At 53.7% G+C, this 16,602-nt stretch overlaps 1 protein-coding gene across 1 annotated transcript in view; it reads left to right on the top strand.

Moving 5' to 3' along the window:
- Positions 1-16,602, top strand: part of LOC137332603 (flap endonuclease 1-like) — a 75,291-nt gene that overhangs the window by 48,056 nt on the left and 10,633 nt on the right. Inside the window, 3 exon segments of the mRNA XM_067996560.1 lie at positions 2,729-2,826; positions 11,774-11,910; positions 13,280-13,340. Coding sequence (XP_067852661.1) covers positions 2,729-2,826; positions 11,774-11,910; positions 13,280-13,340 — 296 coding nt within the window.

The following is a 16,602-nucleotide window of genomic DNA, read 5'->3' as shown; positions in this document are numbered from 1 at the left end:
CCCCTCACCGACCCCTCCCTCCGGGGCCCCCTCACCGACCCCTCCCTCCGGGGCCCCCTCACCGACCCCTCCCTCCGGGGCCCCCTCACCGACCCCTCCCTCCGGGGCCCCCTCACCGACCCCTCCCTCCGGGGCCCCCTCACCGACCCCTCCCTCCGGGGCCCCCTCGCCGACCCCCCTCTCCGGGGCCCCCTCGCCGACCCCCCTCTCCGGGGCCCCCTCGCCGACCCCCCTCTCCGGGGCCCCCTCGCCGACCCCCCTCTCCGGGGCCCCCTCGCCGACCCCCCTCTCCGGGGCCCCCTCGCCGACCCCCCTCTCCGGGGCCCCCTCGCCGACCCCCCTCTCCGGGGCCCCCTCGCCGACCCCCCTCTCCGGGGCTCCCTCACCGACCTCCCTCTCCGGGTCCCCCTCTCAGGGACCCCCCTCTCCGGGGCCCCCTCGCCGACCCCCCTCTCCGGGGCCCCCTCGCCGACCCCCCTCTCCGGGGCCCCCTCACCGACCCCCCTCTCTGGGGCCCCCTCACAGACCCCCCTCTCCGGGGCCCCCTCGCCGACCCCCCTCTCCGTGACCCCCCTCTCCGGGTCCCCCTCTCCGGGACCCCCTCACAGACCCCCCTCTCCGGGGCCCCCTCGCCGAACCCCTCTCCGGGGCCCCCTCGCCGACCCCCCCTCTCCGGGGCCCCCTCTCCGGGGCCCCCTCACAGACCCCCCTCTCCGGGGCCTCCTCACCGACCCCCCTCTCCGGGGCCCCCTCGCCGACCCCCCTCTCCGGGGCCCCCTCGCCGACCCCCCTCTCCGGGGCCCCCTCGCCGACCCCCCTCTCCGGGGCCCCCTCGCCGACCCCCCTCTCCGGGGCCCCCTCGCCGACCCCCCTCTCCGGGGCCCCCTCGCCGACCCCCCTCTCCGGGGCCCCCTCGCCGACCCCCCTCTCCGGGGCCCCCTCACTGACTGTATCTCCAAGCCCCCATTGACCTGTCCGTCCCAGACACTGACCAGTTCAGACTGCGGCCGATGGGAACCAGAAGTTTGTCATTTTGTGCCCAGCAAAATCTCGGAGCCACCAAGGTCACATCACAACAACAACTTGCATTTATACAGGAAAGATAGGAACAGGAGTAGGCCATTCAGCCCCTCGTGCCTGCTCCGCCATTTGATAAGATCATGGCTGATCTGTGATCTAACTCCATATACCTGCCTTTGGCCCATATCCCTTAATACCTTTGGTTGCCAAAAAGCTATCTATCTCAGATTTAAATTTAGCAATTGAGCTAGTATCAATTGCCGTTTGCGGAAGAGAGTTCCAAACTTCTACCACCCTTTGTGTGTAGAAATGTTTTCTAATCTCACTCCTGAAAGGTCTGGCTCTAATTTTTAGACTGTGCCCCCTACTCCTAGAATCCCCAACCAGCGGAAATAGTTTCTCTCTATCCACCCTATCCGTTCCCCTTAATATCTTATAAACTTCAATCAGATCACCCCTTAACCTTCGAAACTCTAGAGAATACAACCCCAATTTGTGTAATCTCTCCTCGTAACTTAACCCTTGAAGTCCGGGTATCATTCTAGTAAACCTACGCTGCACTCCCTCCAAGGCCAATATGTCCTTCCGAAGGTGCGGTGCCCAGAACTGCTCACAGTTCTCCAGGTGCGGTCTAACCAGGGTTTTGTATAGCTGTAGCATAACTTCTGCCCCCTTGTACTCCAGTCCTCTAGATATAAAGGCCAGCATTCCATTTGCCTTCTTGATTATTTTCTGCACCTGTTCATGACACTTCAATGATCTATGTACCTGAACCCCTAAGTCCCTTTGGACATCCACTGATAGCGCCTTTAATGTAGTAAAATGTCCCAAGGCGCTTCACAGGAGCGAGTATCAGACAAAATTTGACCCCGAGCCACATAAGGTGATATTAGGACAGGTGACCAAAAGCTTGGTCAAAGAGGTAGGTTTTAAGGAGCGTCTTAAAGGAGGAGAGAGAGGTGGAGGGATTTAGGGAGGGAATTCCAGAGCTTAGGGCGTGGACAGCTGAAGGCACGGCCGCCAATGGTGGAGCGATGAAAATCGGGGATGCGCAAGAGGCCAGAATCGGAGGAGCGCAGAGATCTCGGAGGGTTGTAGGGCTGGAGGAGGTTACAGAGAGAGGGAGGGTTGTAGGGCTGCTTGTTAATCATTATGGACAGGTTCCAACTTGATCAGTCTAGGGAGGAGAGAGGGTATAAATGTCGCCATACTTCTTATGGAGGGATAAGAATTTTTAAATCGAGCGATGCCGGACTGGGAGCCAGTGTAAGTCAGCGAGCCGGTAACCGGGGTGATGGGAGAACGGGGCCCAGCACTCTCTGTAGCTGAAATAAATAAACTCAAGAGTTTGAGCAGCCTGACTTAATTTATTAATTTATTTATTGATTTCAGAAACAGATCAAGACAGAGGCCAAGACTCCTGAATTTATTCGGTTAGAGGGAAGAATGGTTGAGAGGGAGAGAGGGAGAGAGGGTTGGAACCCAGAGCCGAGAGGAGATTTCACCAGCAAACTCCAAGCTGGACGCGATGCGTTCGGTGTTTCTTACTTCACATTTCTATCGGTTAAGATAAAAGCGATTAGTATTTCACAACCTCAGGATGCCCCAAAGCGATTCGCAGCCGATGAAGTACTTTTTGAAGTGTGGTCACTGTTGTAATGGATTTTATCACAAGACATTTCATTCTCTTCTTTTCCTGTGCCATTAGCTCCTGTTCGAAGCGACTGCAGCCCAGTGTTTGTAGCAAGAAATGGAAGGAGGGATTGTCAGCGCCTCCTCACTCTCCTTGGAGTCCCTTACATTGAGGTAAATACATAGAATTACATAGAATGGACAGCACAGAAACAGGCCATTCAGCCCAACAAGTCTATGCTGGCGTTTATGAAAGAAAGAGAAAAAGACAGAAAGACTTTGCATTTCTACAGCACCTTTCACCACCTCAGGACGTCCCAAAGCGCTTTACAGCCAATGAAGTACTTTTGAAGTGTAGTCACTGTTGTAATGTAGGAAACACGGCAACCAATTTGCGCACAGCAAGATCCCACAAATAGCAATGTGATAAATGACCAGATAATCTGTTTTAGTGATATTGGTTGAGTGATAAATATCCGTCTACACTGTTCGCTTTCCAATTGGCCGTGGGAAGGCATGGCACCGTGAGGGTGGGCCTGTCGGGCGACCAATGGCGGGAGTGTGGGGGGGAGAGGGGGCGCAGGGCACCGTGAGGGTGGGCCTGTCGGGCGACCAATGGCGGGAGTGTGGGGGAGAGGGGGCGCAGGGCACCGTGAGGGTGGGCCTGTCGGGCGACCAATGGCGGGAGTGTGGGGGAGAGGGGGCGCAGGGCACCGTGAGGGTGGACCTGTCGGGCGACCAATGGCGGGAGTGTGGGGGGGGAGGGGGCGCAGGGCACCGTGAGGGTGGACCTGTCGGGCGACCAATGGCGGGAGTGTGGGGGGGAGAGGGGGCGCAGGGCACCGTGAGGGTGGGCCTGTCGGGCGACCAATGGCGGGAGTGTGGGGGGGAGAGGGGGCGCAGGGCACCGTGAGGGTGGGCCTGTCGGGCGACCAATGGCGGGAGTGTGGGGGGGAGAGGGGGCGCAGGGCACCGTGAGGGTGGGCCTGTCGGGCGACCAATGGTGGGAGTGTGGGGGGGAGGGGCGGCTGGCGGCTGGAGGTCATGTGATGAAACCTCCAGGAATACGTCCAACCAGAGTTGGCGACCCTACTCTAATCTGATGCTGGTAATCTGAAATTAGAGAGAGAACGTGCTGGAAACTCTCAGCGGGTCAGGCAGTCCCTGCGGAGAGAGGAAGGTGGGGTTAACATTTCAGGTCTCCGTCAGAACCGGGTTTTGCATCCTTAGGAATTGAAAATGTGTTAAAACAAGCAGAAATCATTAGTAACATCACTACTAACTTTAAACACATTCCTGTCAGGGAAGGACAGCATTTCTAATCATTCACCGGCACTGGCACGATGGGCCGAATGGCCTCCATCTGAGCTGTATCATTCGATGATTCTATCTCATTTTAAAAAGAGTAGATTTTTCCTGGCCTTGTACCTACAATTCAGATGAAACCCCAATTTTTTGTTAAATCATTTATTCCCGTTTTGTAGTTGAGGGGTGTTCAATATCCCTCACGTTATTAACTCTGAGATAGTTAGTACAGTCCAACCTCAAGATGGCTCCAGATCGTTGCCATAGAGATGGCAAGAGATCCTCGGATCCCTCTTTCTTTCTTGGTCACTTTTTTCTGACCACTGTCGATCACCAGATCAGAGGATGCCGTCGGGTTGCTAACGGCTGTCACGTTCCAGTACAAGCAAGATGCCTTGTAGTGAAATAGTCGTCTGAGATCTGAAACTTAGCACAACTCCAGTCATGTTAATTACACTCAACATTAACTCCTCATCCACCTTAAATCATTGAGTCCTTGGCGGGGTGAGAAATTCAGAAATGTCTTTTTTTTGTGATCATGTCCGGAACTAGAGATTTTTCACATAATTTACAATAACCAGAATTTCACCGTGGCCAAAATAAAAGTTTTTGCAATTTAATAGATTAGTTAACCTCAATAACTCTAATTTAACTCAGCAATATCTTAAACTTAACACAATACAGAACAGCAAATACCAAGTAGATTACATCATCTTTCTTTACAAATGACTAAAAAATACCCCATAGCCCTGTCAATTTCCTCCTTTTCAAGTATTTACCCAATTCCCTTTTGAAAGTTATTATTGAATCTTCCTCCGCCCTTTCAGGCAGCGCGTTTCAGATCAGAACAACTCGCTGCGTAATTCTTTTTCCCCATCTCCCCTCTGGCTCTTTTGCTGATCACCTTAAATCCGTCTCCTCTGGTTACCGACCCTTCTGCCACTGGAAACAGTTTCTCCTTATTTACTCTTATCAAGACCCTTCATGATTTTGAACACCTCGATCAAATCTCCCCTTAACCTTCTCTGTTCCAAGGAGAAAGGATTTCTTACACAAAAGGGGTTAACACATAACAAGCATTGGAAGGGGGACGGAGCTGCAGCCAGTGGCAACAAAACATTCACACAGGCTTTTTAAAGAGACAGTCCCCAGAAACCCTGTAGCCTTTCACATTTTATCCTTTTTCTCTCGAGCCAATTTTCAGATACTGTACTGATTCAAAACCTCAAGCTCACAGTCCGTGTCCTCACCGAGCCTGGTGTGGTGAAGGTCCAGGTAATAGGCTTGAGGACTTTTAATTTCTTCCTCTTGTTCCTAATTCTTTCGTTACTCTTGGTGTGTCTAACCAAGGGAAAGTTTTCATAATTCCACTACAGCCTCTGACTGCTGTGAAAGGACTATTAGCTCCTGCGCAATTCCTAACACTCTGCTCTGATGGTATATGGGAGGTGTGTAATGTCATAAAGCGGGAAGGGGATGCTGGGGATCCAGTCGAGAGTCCCAGTCCATATCTCACTTCACCCCCTGGAAACGAAATGTCTGCCGATTCTGTACCCCTTTTCTGGATATATATTAATGACTTGGACTTGGGAGTACAGGGCACAATTTCCAAATTTGCAGATGACACAAAACTTGGAAGTGTAGTGAACAGTGAGGAGGATAGTGATAGACTTCAAGAGGATATAGACAGGCTGGTGGAATGGGCAGACACGTGGCAGATGAAATTTAACGCAGTAAAGTGCGAAGTGATGCATTTTGGTAGGAAGAACGAGGAGAGGCAATATAAACTAGAGGGCACAATTCTAAAAGGGGTACAGGAACAGAGAGATCAGTGGGTGTATGTACACAAATCATTGAAGGTGGCAGGGCAGGTTGAGAAAGTGGTTAAAAAAGCATGTGGGATCCTGGGCTTTGTAAATAGAGGCATAGAGTACAAAAGCAAGGAGGTTGTGATGAACCTTTATAAAACACTGGTTCGGCCACAACTGGAATATTATGTCCAGTTCTGGGCACCGCACTTTAGCAAAGATGTGAAGGCCTTAGAGAGGGTGCAGAAAAGATTTACTAGAATGATTCCAGGGATGAGGGACTTCAGTTACGTGGATAGACTGGAGAAGCTGGGGTTGTTCTCCTTGGAACAGAGAAGGTTGAGAGGAGATTTGATCGAGGTATTCAAAATCATGAATGGTCTAGATAGAATAGATAGAGAGAAACTGTTCCCATTGGTGGAAGGGTCAAGAACCAGAGGACATAGATTTAAGGTGATTGGCAAAAGAAGCAAAGGTGACATAAGGCAAAACATTTTTACACAGCGAGTGGTTATGATCTGGAATGCACTGCCTGAGGGGGTGATGGAGGCAGATTCAATCATGGCCTTCAAAAAGGAGCTGGATAAGTACTTGAAAGATAAAAATTTGCAGGGCTACGGGGAAAGGGTGGGGGAGTGGGACGAGCTGGATTGCTCTTGCATAGAGCCAGGATGGGCCGAATGGCCTCCTTCCATGCTGTAATCTTTCTATGATTCTATGATTAGGAAGGATATATTGGCCTTGGAGGGAGTGCAGCATAGATTTACTAGAATGATACCTGGACTCCAAGGGTTAAATTACGAGGAGAGATTACACAAACAAGGGTTATATTCCCTGGAATTTAGAAGATTAAGGGGTGATTTGATCAAAGTTTTCAAGACATTAAGGGGAACTGAGAGGGTAGATGGAGGGAAACTATTTCCGCTGGTTGGGGAGTCTAGGACTAGGGGACATAGAAATGGCTTTCCTGCCTTAATCAACTGGGTCTAGCTCCTTGTCCATCCTAGGCACTTGGTTTCACTCAATCCAGATTATGACTTGTCAAGGTCCTGCCGAGGTCGCCAATTGCCAGATCAGTTCGGACCTGACACCAGTTGATTGCGAATACTCCTTTATTGAATTCAACCTGGTCTCAACACATGCAATCTTTAAGGCAATAGTATTACAAAGAACCAAACGATATTACCCTTTTCCCCCATGGATAGAGATCATAACCCACGATCTGTCTTCTGACCTCCTGCCCTGTTCCCTGTAACTTAAAACTGCCTAAGCTCAAATACTTCTATTCTGCTGCACACCTAGCCTGAGCTTGCTATCTCACAGCTGTCCGACTCATCTTACTTTGCTCAAGGCCTCAGAATAGAACAACAACTTGCATTTATGTAGCGCCCGTAATGTAGTAAAAACGTCCCAAGGTGCTTCACAGGAGCGATTAACAAACAAAATTTGACACTGGGCCACATAAGGAGATATTAGGACAGGTCAAAGAGGTAGGTTTTGAGGAGTGTCTTAAAGGAGGAGAGAGAGGTAGAGAGGTGGAGGGATTTAGGGAGGGAATTCCAGAGCTTAGGGCCCAGGCAGCTGAAGGCACGGCCGCCAATGGTGGAGCGATTAAAATCGTGGATGCGCAAGAGGCCAGAATTGGAGGAGAGCAGAGATCTCGGAGGGTTGTGGGGCTGGAGGAGGTTCCAGAGATCTCGGAGGGTTGTGGGGCTGGAGAAGGTTCCAGAGATGGGGAGGGTTGTAGGGCTGGAGGAGGTTCCAGAGATGGGGAGGGGTGTAGGGCTGGAGGAGGTTCCAGAGATAGCGAGGGTTGTAGGGCTGGAGGAGGTTCCAGAGATAGGGAGGGTTGTAGGGCTGGAGGAGGTTCCAGAGATAGCGAGGGTTGTAGGGCTGGAGGAGGTTCCAGAGATAGGGAGGGTTGTAGGGCTGGAGGAGGTTCCAGAGATAGGGAGGGTTGTAGGGCTGCTTGTTAATCATTATGGACAGGTTCCAACTTGATCAGTCTATGGATTTCCTAGCTATTTCATATTTCTTATAAGAGAAAGCTGCTTATAGGTTGATGCCTCCTATAATTTCTATAAGCGTGTGCTGATTATATGTAGAATACCTAATCTGCTATAATTGTACATTAACTACCTAATCTTACACAGTCAGCCCAACTGCACAGTAGTTGCCAGTGTCAACTGTGGCTCAGTAGATACCATGCTCGCCTCTGAGTCAGAAGGTTGTGGGTTCAATCCCACTCCAGAGACTTGAGCACATAATCCAGGCTGACACTCCCAATGCAGTACTGAGGGAGCGCCGCACTGTCGGAGGGTCAGTACTGAGGGAGCACCGCACTGTCGGAGGGTCAGTACTGAGGGAGCACCGCACTGTCGGAGGGTCAGTACTGAGGGAGCACCGCACTGTCGGAGGGTCAGTACTGAGGGAGCGCTGCACTGTCGGAGGGTCAGTACTGAGGGAGCGCTGCACTGTCGGAGGGTCAGTACTGAGGGAGCGCTGCACTGTCGGAGGGTCAGGACTGAGGGAGCGCTGCACTGTCGGAGGGTCAGTACTGAGGGAGCACCGCACTGTCGGAGGGGCAGTACTGAGGGAGCGCCGCACTGTCGGAGGGGCAGTACTGAGGGAGCACCGCACTGTCGGAGGGTCAGTACTGAGGGAGCACCGCACTGTCGGAGGGTCAGTACTGAGGGAGCGCTGCACTGTCGGAGGGTCAGTACTGAGGGAGCGCTGCACTGTCGGAGGGTCAGTACTGAGGGAGCGCTGCACTGTCGGAGGGTCAGGACTGAGGGAGCGCTGCACTGTCGGAGGGTCAGTACTGAGGGAGCACCGCACTGTCGGAGGGGCAGTACTGAGGGAGCACCGCACTGTCGGAGGGTCAGTACTGAGGGAGTGCTGCACTGTCGGAGGGTCAGTACTGAGGGAGTGCTGCACTGTCGGAGGGTCAGTACTGAGGGAGCGCTGCACTGTCGGAGGGTCAGTACTGAGGGAGCGCCGCACTGTCGGAGGGTCAGTACTGAGGGAGCGCCGCACCATCGGAGGGTCAGTACTGAGGGAGTGCTGCACTGTCGGAGGGTCAGTACTGAGGGAGCGCCGCACTGTCGGAGGGTCAGTACTGAGGGAGCGCCGCACTGTCGGAGGGTCAGTACTGAGGGAGTGCCGCACTGTCGGAGGGTCAGTACTGAGGGAGCGCCGCACTGTCGGAGGGTCAGTACTGAGGGAACGCCGCACTGTCGGAGGGTCAGTACTGAGGGAGTGCTGCACTGTCGGAGGGTCAGTACTGAGGGAGCGCCGCACTGTCGGAGGGTCAGTACTGAGGGAGCGCCGCACCATCGGAGGGTCAGTACTGAGGGAGCTTGGGGGGGCAGTACTGAGGGAGCGCTGCACTGTCGGAGGGTCAGTACTGAGGGAGCGTCGGGGGGTCAGTACTGAGGGAGCGCCACACCATCGGAGGGTCAGTACTGAGGGAGCGCCACACCATCGGAGGGTCAGTACTGAGGGAGCGTCGGGGGGTCAGTACTGAGGGAGCGCTGCACTGTCGGAGGGTCAGTACTGAGGGAGCGTCGGGGGGTCAGTACTGAGGGAGCGCCACACCGTCGGAGGGTCGGTACTGAGGGAGCGCTGCACTGTCGGAGGGTCAGTACTGAGGGAGCGCTGCACTGTCGGAGGGTCAGTACTGAGGGAGCGCCGCACTGTCGGAGGGTCAGTACTGAGGGAGCGCCGCACTGTCGGAGGGTCAGTACTGAGGGAGCGCTGCACTGTCGGAGGGTCAGTACTGAGGGAGCGCAGCACTGTCGGAGGGTCAGTACTGAGGGAGCGCCGCACTGTCGGAGGGTCAGTACTGAGGGAGCGCCGCACTGTCGGAGGGTCAGTACTGAGGGAGCGCCGCACTGTCGGAGGGTCAGTACTGAGGGAGCGCTGCACTGTCGGAGGGTCAGTACTGAGGGAGCGCTGCACTGTGGGAGGTGCCGTCTTTCTGATGATAAATTAAACCGAGGCACCCTGTGTGCCCTCTCAGGTAAAAGATTCCACATCTGCCATTTTGAAGAAGAGCAGGGGCGGGGGAGTTCTCCCCGGGGTCCTGGGGCCAATAGTTTATCCCTCAACCAACATCACCAAAAACAGATTATCTGATCATTATCACGTTGCTGTTTGTGGGATCTCGCTGTGCGCAAATTGGCTGCTGTCATGGCTAAAGGGTTAAATTATGAGGTCAGGTTTGAGTTTAGAAGGTTGAGGAGTGATCTAATCAAGGGGTTTAAAATGATAGGGTGGATAGAGAGAAACTATTTCCTCTGGTGGGAGAGTCCGAACAATCTTAAAATTAGAGCTCGGCCGTTCAGGGGTGATGTCAGGAAGTATTTCTTCACAGAAAGGGGAGTGGGAATCAGGAACTCTCTCCCCCAAAAAGCTGTCGAGGCTGGGGGTCCAATTGGAGCTTTCAAGACTGAGACCGATAGATTTTTTTTGGGGGGTTCAGGGTATCGAGGGAGATGGAGCTGAGGAACAGATCGGCCATGATCTGACTGAACGGTGGAACTGGCTCGAGGGGCTGAATGGCCTCCTGCTGTTCCTAATAATGGACGAACAAGACACCAAGGTCGTGAACAGATTTGGTTTTTTAGTATTTATTCTGGGGGTGCGGGCGTCGCTGGCGAGGCCGGCATTTATTGCCCATCCCGAGTTGCCCCTTGAGAAGGTCCAGGGTGCCTTGGCACTTTGGATACAAAACTGGCTTAGTGGCAGAAGGCAGAGGGTGATGGTCGAAGGTTGTTTTTGTGACTGGAAGCCTGTGGCCAGTGGGGTACCACAGGGATCGGTGCTGGGGCCCTTGCTGTTTGTGGTCTACATTAATGACTTGGATATGAATGTAAAAGGTATGATCAGTAAGTTCGCTGATGATACAAAGATTGGTAGGGTGGTAAATAGCGAGGAGGATAGCCTCAGTCTGCAGGACGATATAGATGGGTTGGTCAGATGGGCGGAACAGTGGCAAATGGAATTTAACCCGGAAAAGTGCGAGGTGATGCACTTTGGAGGGACTAACAAGGCAAGGGAATACACAATGAATGGGAGGACCCTAGGCAAGACAGAGGGTCAGAGGGATCTTGGTGTGCAAGTTCACAGATCCCTGAAGGCGGCGGAACAGGTAGATAAGGTGGTAAAGAAGGCATATGGGATACTTGCCTTTATTAGCCGAGGCATAGAATATAAGAGCAAGGAGGTTATGATGGAGCTGTATAAAACACTGGTTAGGCCACAGCTGGAGTACTGTGTGCAGTTCTGGTCGCCGCACTACAGGAAGGATGTGATCGCTTTGGAGAGGGTGCAGAGGAGATTCACCAGGATGTTACCAGGGCTGGAGCGCTTCAGCTATGAAGAGAGACTGGGAAGATTGGGTTTATTTTCCTTGGAGCAGAGGAGGCTGAGGGGGGACATGATTGAGGTGTACAAAATTATGAGGGGCACAGATAGGATGGATACTAAGGAGCTTTTTCCCTTCGTTGAGGGTTCTATAACAAGGGGACATAGATTCAAGGTAAAAGGCGGGAGGTTTAGAGGGGATTTGAGAAAGAACTTTTTCACCCAGAGGGTGGTTGGAGTCTGGAACTCACTGCCTGAGAGGGTTGTGGAGGCAGGAACCCTCACAACATTCAAGAAGCATTTGGATGAGCACTTGAAATGCCATAGCATACAAGGCTACGGACCAAATGCTGGAATATGGGATTAGAGTAGACAGGGCTTGATGGCCGGCGCGGACACGATGGGCCGAAGGGCCTCTATCCGTGCTGTATAACTCTATAACTCTCTCTAAGGTGGCGGTGAGCCGCCTTCTTCTTCTTGAAACCGCTGCAGTCCGAGTGGTGAAGGTTCTCCCTCCCTGAGCCCGAGGGGAGGGGGGATGGAGTCAGGGGCGAGGGAGTCGAGGTTACAGGGTCGGCGTTGCGCGTGCTGTGGCCGTTGTGGGGGCCTCCCTGTTGATTTCTCTCCTTTGCCCGCGACAGGCTCCCAGCGAGGCAGAGGCCACGTGCGCCGCCTTGGTGAAAGCAGGAAAGGCTCACTGTACAGCCACCGAAGATATGGACGCCCTCCCCTTCGGGTGCACCTTGCTGGTTCGAAACGTTAACGCCAAGAAGGACGCGTGAGTTGAAATCGGTCGTCCGGCGCTCGCTCCCGAGCGCGGAGGTGTGGTGAGGCGCCTGGCGGTGAGGCACCCGTCCCTGCCACCATACCACCCTCCCGGGGGGGGTAGCGTCGTCCCGCGTCAGAGAGATGGCGAGTGGCAGAATCGCTCCTCCACAGAGATAATCCGCGGTGAACGACCTCGCGTCACCGCAGCCCATCTCCCTCCGGCCAGCTCGTTCTCTACCCATTCTCGGGATGTGGGCGAGGTGAGATGAGTCTGGGCAAAGTCCCAGTCCACCTCCCAGACCGGCGTTCATTGCCCATCCCTACATACCCTGAGAAGGTGCGGGGGGCGGTGGGGGTGGGGGTAGGGGGGGTGGGGGTGGGGTGGGGGCGGTGGTGATGGTGATGGGGAGTGGGGGTGGGGGGGTGGGGGTGATGGAGGGTGGGGGTGGGGGTGATGGTGATGGTGGTGGGGGTGGGGGTGATGGAGGGTGGGGGTGGGGGTGATGGTGACGGGGGGTGATGGTGATGGAGGGTGGGGGTGGGGGTGGGGGTGGGGGTGATGGTGATGGAGGGTGGGGGTGGGGGTGGGGGTGATGGAGGGTGGGGGAGGGGGTGATGGTGACGGGGGGGTGGGGGTGTGGGGGTGATGGTAATGGGGGAGGTGATGGTGGGGGCGTGGGGGTGCGGGTGATGGTGGGGGTGATGGTGATGTGGGTGTGGGGGCGGTGGTGATGGTGAGAGGGTGGGGGCGGTGGTGATGGTGGGAGGGTGGGGGCGGTGGTGATGGTGAGAGGGGGGTGATGGTGGTGGTGATGGTGATGGGGGGTGGGGGTGCGGGTGATGGTGGTGGGGGGGTGATGGTGGGGGTGATGGGGGAGGGTGGGGGCGGTGGTGATGGGGGGGTGATGGGGGGGGTGGGGGTGATGGGGGGGGTGATGGTGGGGGTGGGGGTGATGGTGGGGGTGGGGGTGATGGGGGGGTGATGGTGGGGGTGGGGGTGATGGGGGAGGGTGGTGGCGGTGGTGATGGGGGGGTGATGGTGGGGGTGGGGGTGATGGGGGGGGGTGGGGGTGATGGGGGTGGTGGGGGTGATGGGGGGGTGGGGGTGATGGGGGGGTGGGGGTGATGGTGGGGGTGGGGGTGATGGGGGGGTGATGGTGGGGGTGATGGGGGGGTGATGGTGGGGGTGATGGTGAGGGTGGGGGTGATGGGGGGGGTGGGGGTGATGGTGGGGGTGATGGTGATGGGGGGGGGTGATGGTGGGGGTGGGGGTGATGGGGGGGTGATGGTGGGGGTGATGGGGGGCCGCCTTCTTGAACCTCTGCAAATCATTCTTTGTCGAGGTTTGATAAACTGAGTGATTTACTGGGTCATTTCAGAGGGAGGTTAAGAGTCAACCGCGTTGGTGTGGGTCTGGAGTCACAGATTGGCCCAGACCGGGTAAGGACGGCAGGTTTCCTTCCCTAAAGGACATTAATGAACCAGATGGGTTTTTACGACGTTCCTGAGACCGGCTTTTTATTTCCAGATTGTTTAAAACCAAATTTAAATTGTCAAACTGCCCGGGGTGGGATATGAACTCGTGTTCTCTGGATTATTAATCCAGTAAACATAACCACTACATTACTGTAACCCTTAGCAGTTAAAGAGTGGTATTGTGGTGTGGCACAGAGATTGTGGTTCTAGCCCAGCCTCTGTCCCTTGGCTCTAAGGTTCCGATGTGAGAGGGTTTGAACAGTCTCCGTCCACTTCCCAGTGGACACTGGTCCACACCAAAAAACCCTCCTTCATTCAGCAATCTCACTCACAGAGCTCACAGGAGTGGGACCTGGAAACAGTGCGACATTCAGGCCCAGGGACCTTGTCAGGCTGGGAGTGAGGCACGTTTATGGGACAGTGTAGAGGGAGCTTTACTCTGTATCTAACCCTGTACCTGCCCTGGGAGTGTTTGATGGGACAGTGTAGATGGAGCTTTACTCTGTATCTAACTCTGTACCTGTCCTGGGAGTGTTTGATGGGACAGTGTAGAGGGAGCTTTACTCTGTATCTAACCCTGTACCTGCCCTGGGAGTGTTTGATGGGACAGTGTAGAGGGAGCTTTACTCTGTATCTAACTCTGTACCTGTCCTGGGAGTGTTTGATGGGACAGTGCAGAGGGAGCTTTACTCTGTATCTAACCCTGTACCTGCCCTGGGAGTGTTTGATGGGACAGTGTAGAGGGAGCTTTACTCTGTATCTAACCCTGTACCTGCCCTGGGAGTGTTTGATGGGACAGTGTAGAGGGAGCTTTACTCTGTATCTCACCCGTGCTGTACCTGCCCTGGGAGTGTTTGATGGGACAGTGTAGAGAGAGCTTTACTCTGTATCTAACCCGTGCTGTACCTGCCCTGGGAGTGTTTGATGGGACAGTGCAGAGGGAGCTTTACTCTGTATCTAACCCTGTACCTGCCCTGGGAGTGTTTGATGGGACAGTGTAGAGGGAGCTTTACTCTGTATCTAACCCGTGCTGTACCTGCCCTGGGGGTGTTTGATGGGACAGTGTAGAGAGAGCTTTACTCTGTATCTAAACCTGTACCTGCCCTGGGAGTGTTTGATGGGACGGTGTAGAGGGAGCTTTACTCTGTATCTAACCCGTGCTGTACCTGCCCTGGGAGTGTTTGATGGGACAGTGTAGAGGGAGCTTTACTCTGTAGCTAACCCGTGCTGTACCTGCCCTGGGAGTGTTTGACGGGACAGTGTAGAGGGAGCTTTACTCTGTATCTAACCCTGTACCTGCCCTGGGAGTGTTTGATGGGACGGTGTAGAGGGAGCTTTACTCTGTATCTCACCCGTGCTGTACCTGCCCTGGGAGTGTTTGATGGGACAGTGTAGAGAGAGCTTTACTCTGTATCTAACCCGTGCTGTACCTGCCCTGGGAGTGTTTGATGGGACAGTGTAGAGAGAGCTTTACTCTGTATCTAAACCTGTACCTGCCCTGGGAGTGTTTGATGGGACGGTGTAGAGGGAGCTTTACTCTGTATCTCACCCGTGCTGTACCTGCCCTGGGAGTGTTTGATGGGACAGTGTAGAGAGAGCTTTACTCTGTATCTAACCCGTGCTGTACCTGCCCTGGGAGTGTTTGATGGGACAGTGTAGAGGGAGCTTTACTCTGTAGCTAACCCGTGCTGTACCTGCCCTGGGAGTGTTTGACGGGACAGTGTAGAGGGAGCTTTACTGTATCTAACCCGTGCTGTACCTGCCCTGGGAGTGTTTGATGGGACAGTGTAGAGGGAGCTTTACTCTGTAGCTAACCCGTGCTGTACCTGCCCTGGGAGTGTTTGATGGGACAGTGTAGAGGGAGCTTTACTCTGTAGCTAACCCGTGCTGTACCTGCCCTGGGAGTGTTTGACGGGACAGTGTGGAGGGAGCTTTACTCGTTGGAGGCAAATTGAGTTTTTTGTTGAGATAACAGAGAGGGTAGATGAGGGCAACCAGTTGATGTGATGTATATGGACTTTCAAAAGGTGTTTGATAAAGTGCCACATAATAGGCTTGTCATCAAGATTGCAGCCTTTGGAATAAAGGGGGCAGTAGCAACATGGATACAGAATTGGCTAAGAGACAGGAAACAGAGTAGTGGTGAACGGTTGTTTTGCGGACTGGAGGGAGGTGTACAGTGGTGTTCCCCAGGGGTCGGTGCTGGGATCACTGCTTTTCCTGATATATATTAATGACTTGGACTTGGGTGTACAGGGCACAATTTCCAAATTTGCGGATGACACGAAACTTGGAAGTGTAGAGAACAGTGAGGAGGATAGTGATAGACTTCAAGAGGATATAGACAGGCTGGTGAATGGGCGGACACGTGGCAGATGAAATTTAATGCAGAAAAATACAAAGTGATGCATTTTGGTAGGAAGAACGAGGAGAGGCAATATAAACTAGAGGGCACAATTCTAAAAGGGGTAAAGGAACAGAGAGATTTGGGGGTGTATGTGCACAAATCATTGAAAGTGACAGGGCAGGTTGAGAAAGTGGTTAAAAAATCATACGGGATCCTGGGCTTTACAAATAGAGACATAGAGTACAAAAGCAAGGAAGTCATGATGAACCTTTATAAAACACTGGTTCGACCACAACTGGAGTATTGTGTCCAGTTCTGGGCACCGCACTTTAGGAAGGATGTGAAGGCCTTAGAGAGGGTGCAGAAAAGATTTACTAGAATGATTCCAGGGATGAGGGACTTCAGTTACGTGGATAGACTGGAGAAGCTGGGGTTGTTCTCCTTGGAACAGAGACGGTTGGGAGGAGATTTGATAGAGGTGTTCAAAATCATGAAGGGTCTAAACAGAGTGGATCGAGAGAAACTGTTCCCATTGGCGGAAGGGTCAAGAACCAGAGGGTTCTGGAGGGGGAGGAGGAGGCAGATTTAATCATGGCCTTCAAAAGGGAACTGGATAAGTACTTGAAAGGAAAAAATTTGCAGGGCTACAGGGAAAGGTTGGGGGAGTGGGACCAGCTGGATTGCTGTTGCAGAGAGCCGGCACGGACTCGATGGGCCGAATGGCCTTCAGTGCTGTAATCTTTCTATGATTCTGTGACTGTTTGTGGAGCTGGACAAAAAAAGACCAAGATCCATCTAGTTCACCTTCTACCATCCTGATGGTCACATGATACAACAGTAATGGAGTCGTGACTGATCATAGTTCATGCAGGTGAAGAA

Source organism: Heptranchias perlo, chromosome 2, assembly GCF_035084215.1.
Source record: "Heptranchias perlo isolate sHepPer1 chromosome 2, sHepPer1.hap1, whole genome shotgun sequence".
Taxonomy (NCBI): Eukaryota; Metazoa; Chordata; class Chondrichthyes; order Hexanchiformes; family Hexanchidae; genus Heptranchias; species Heptranchias perlo.
The sequence above is the reverse complement of the archived record's forward strand: the minus strand, read 5'-3'. Positions and strand labels throughout refer to the sequence as shown.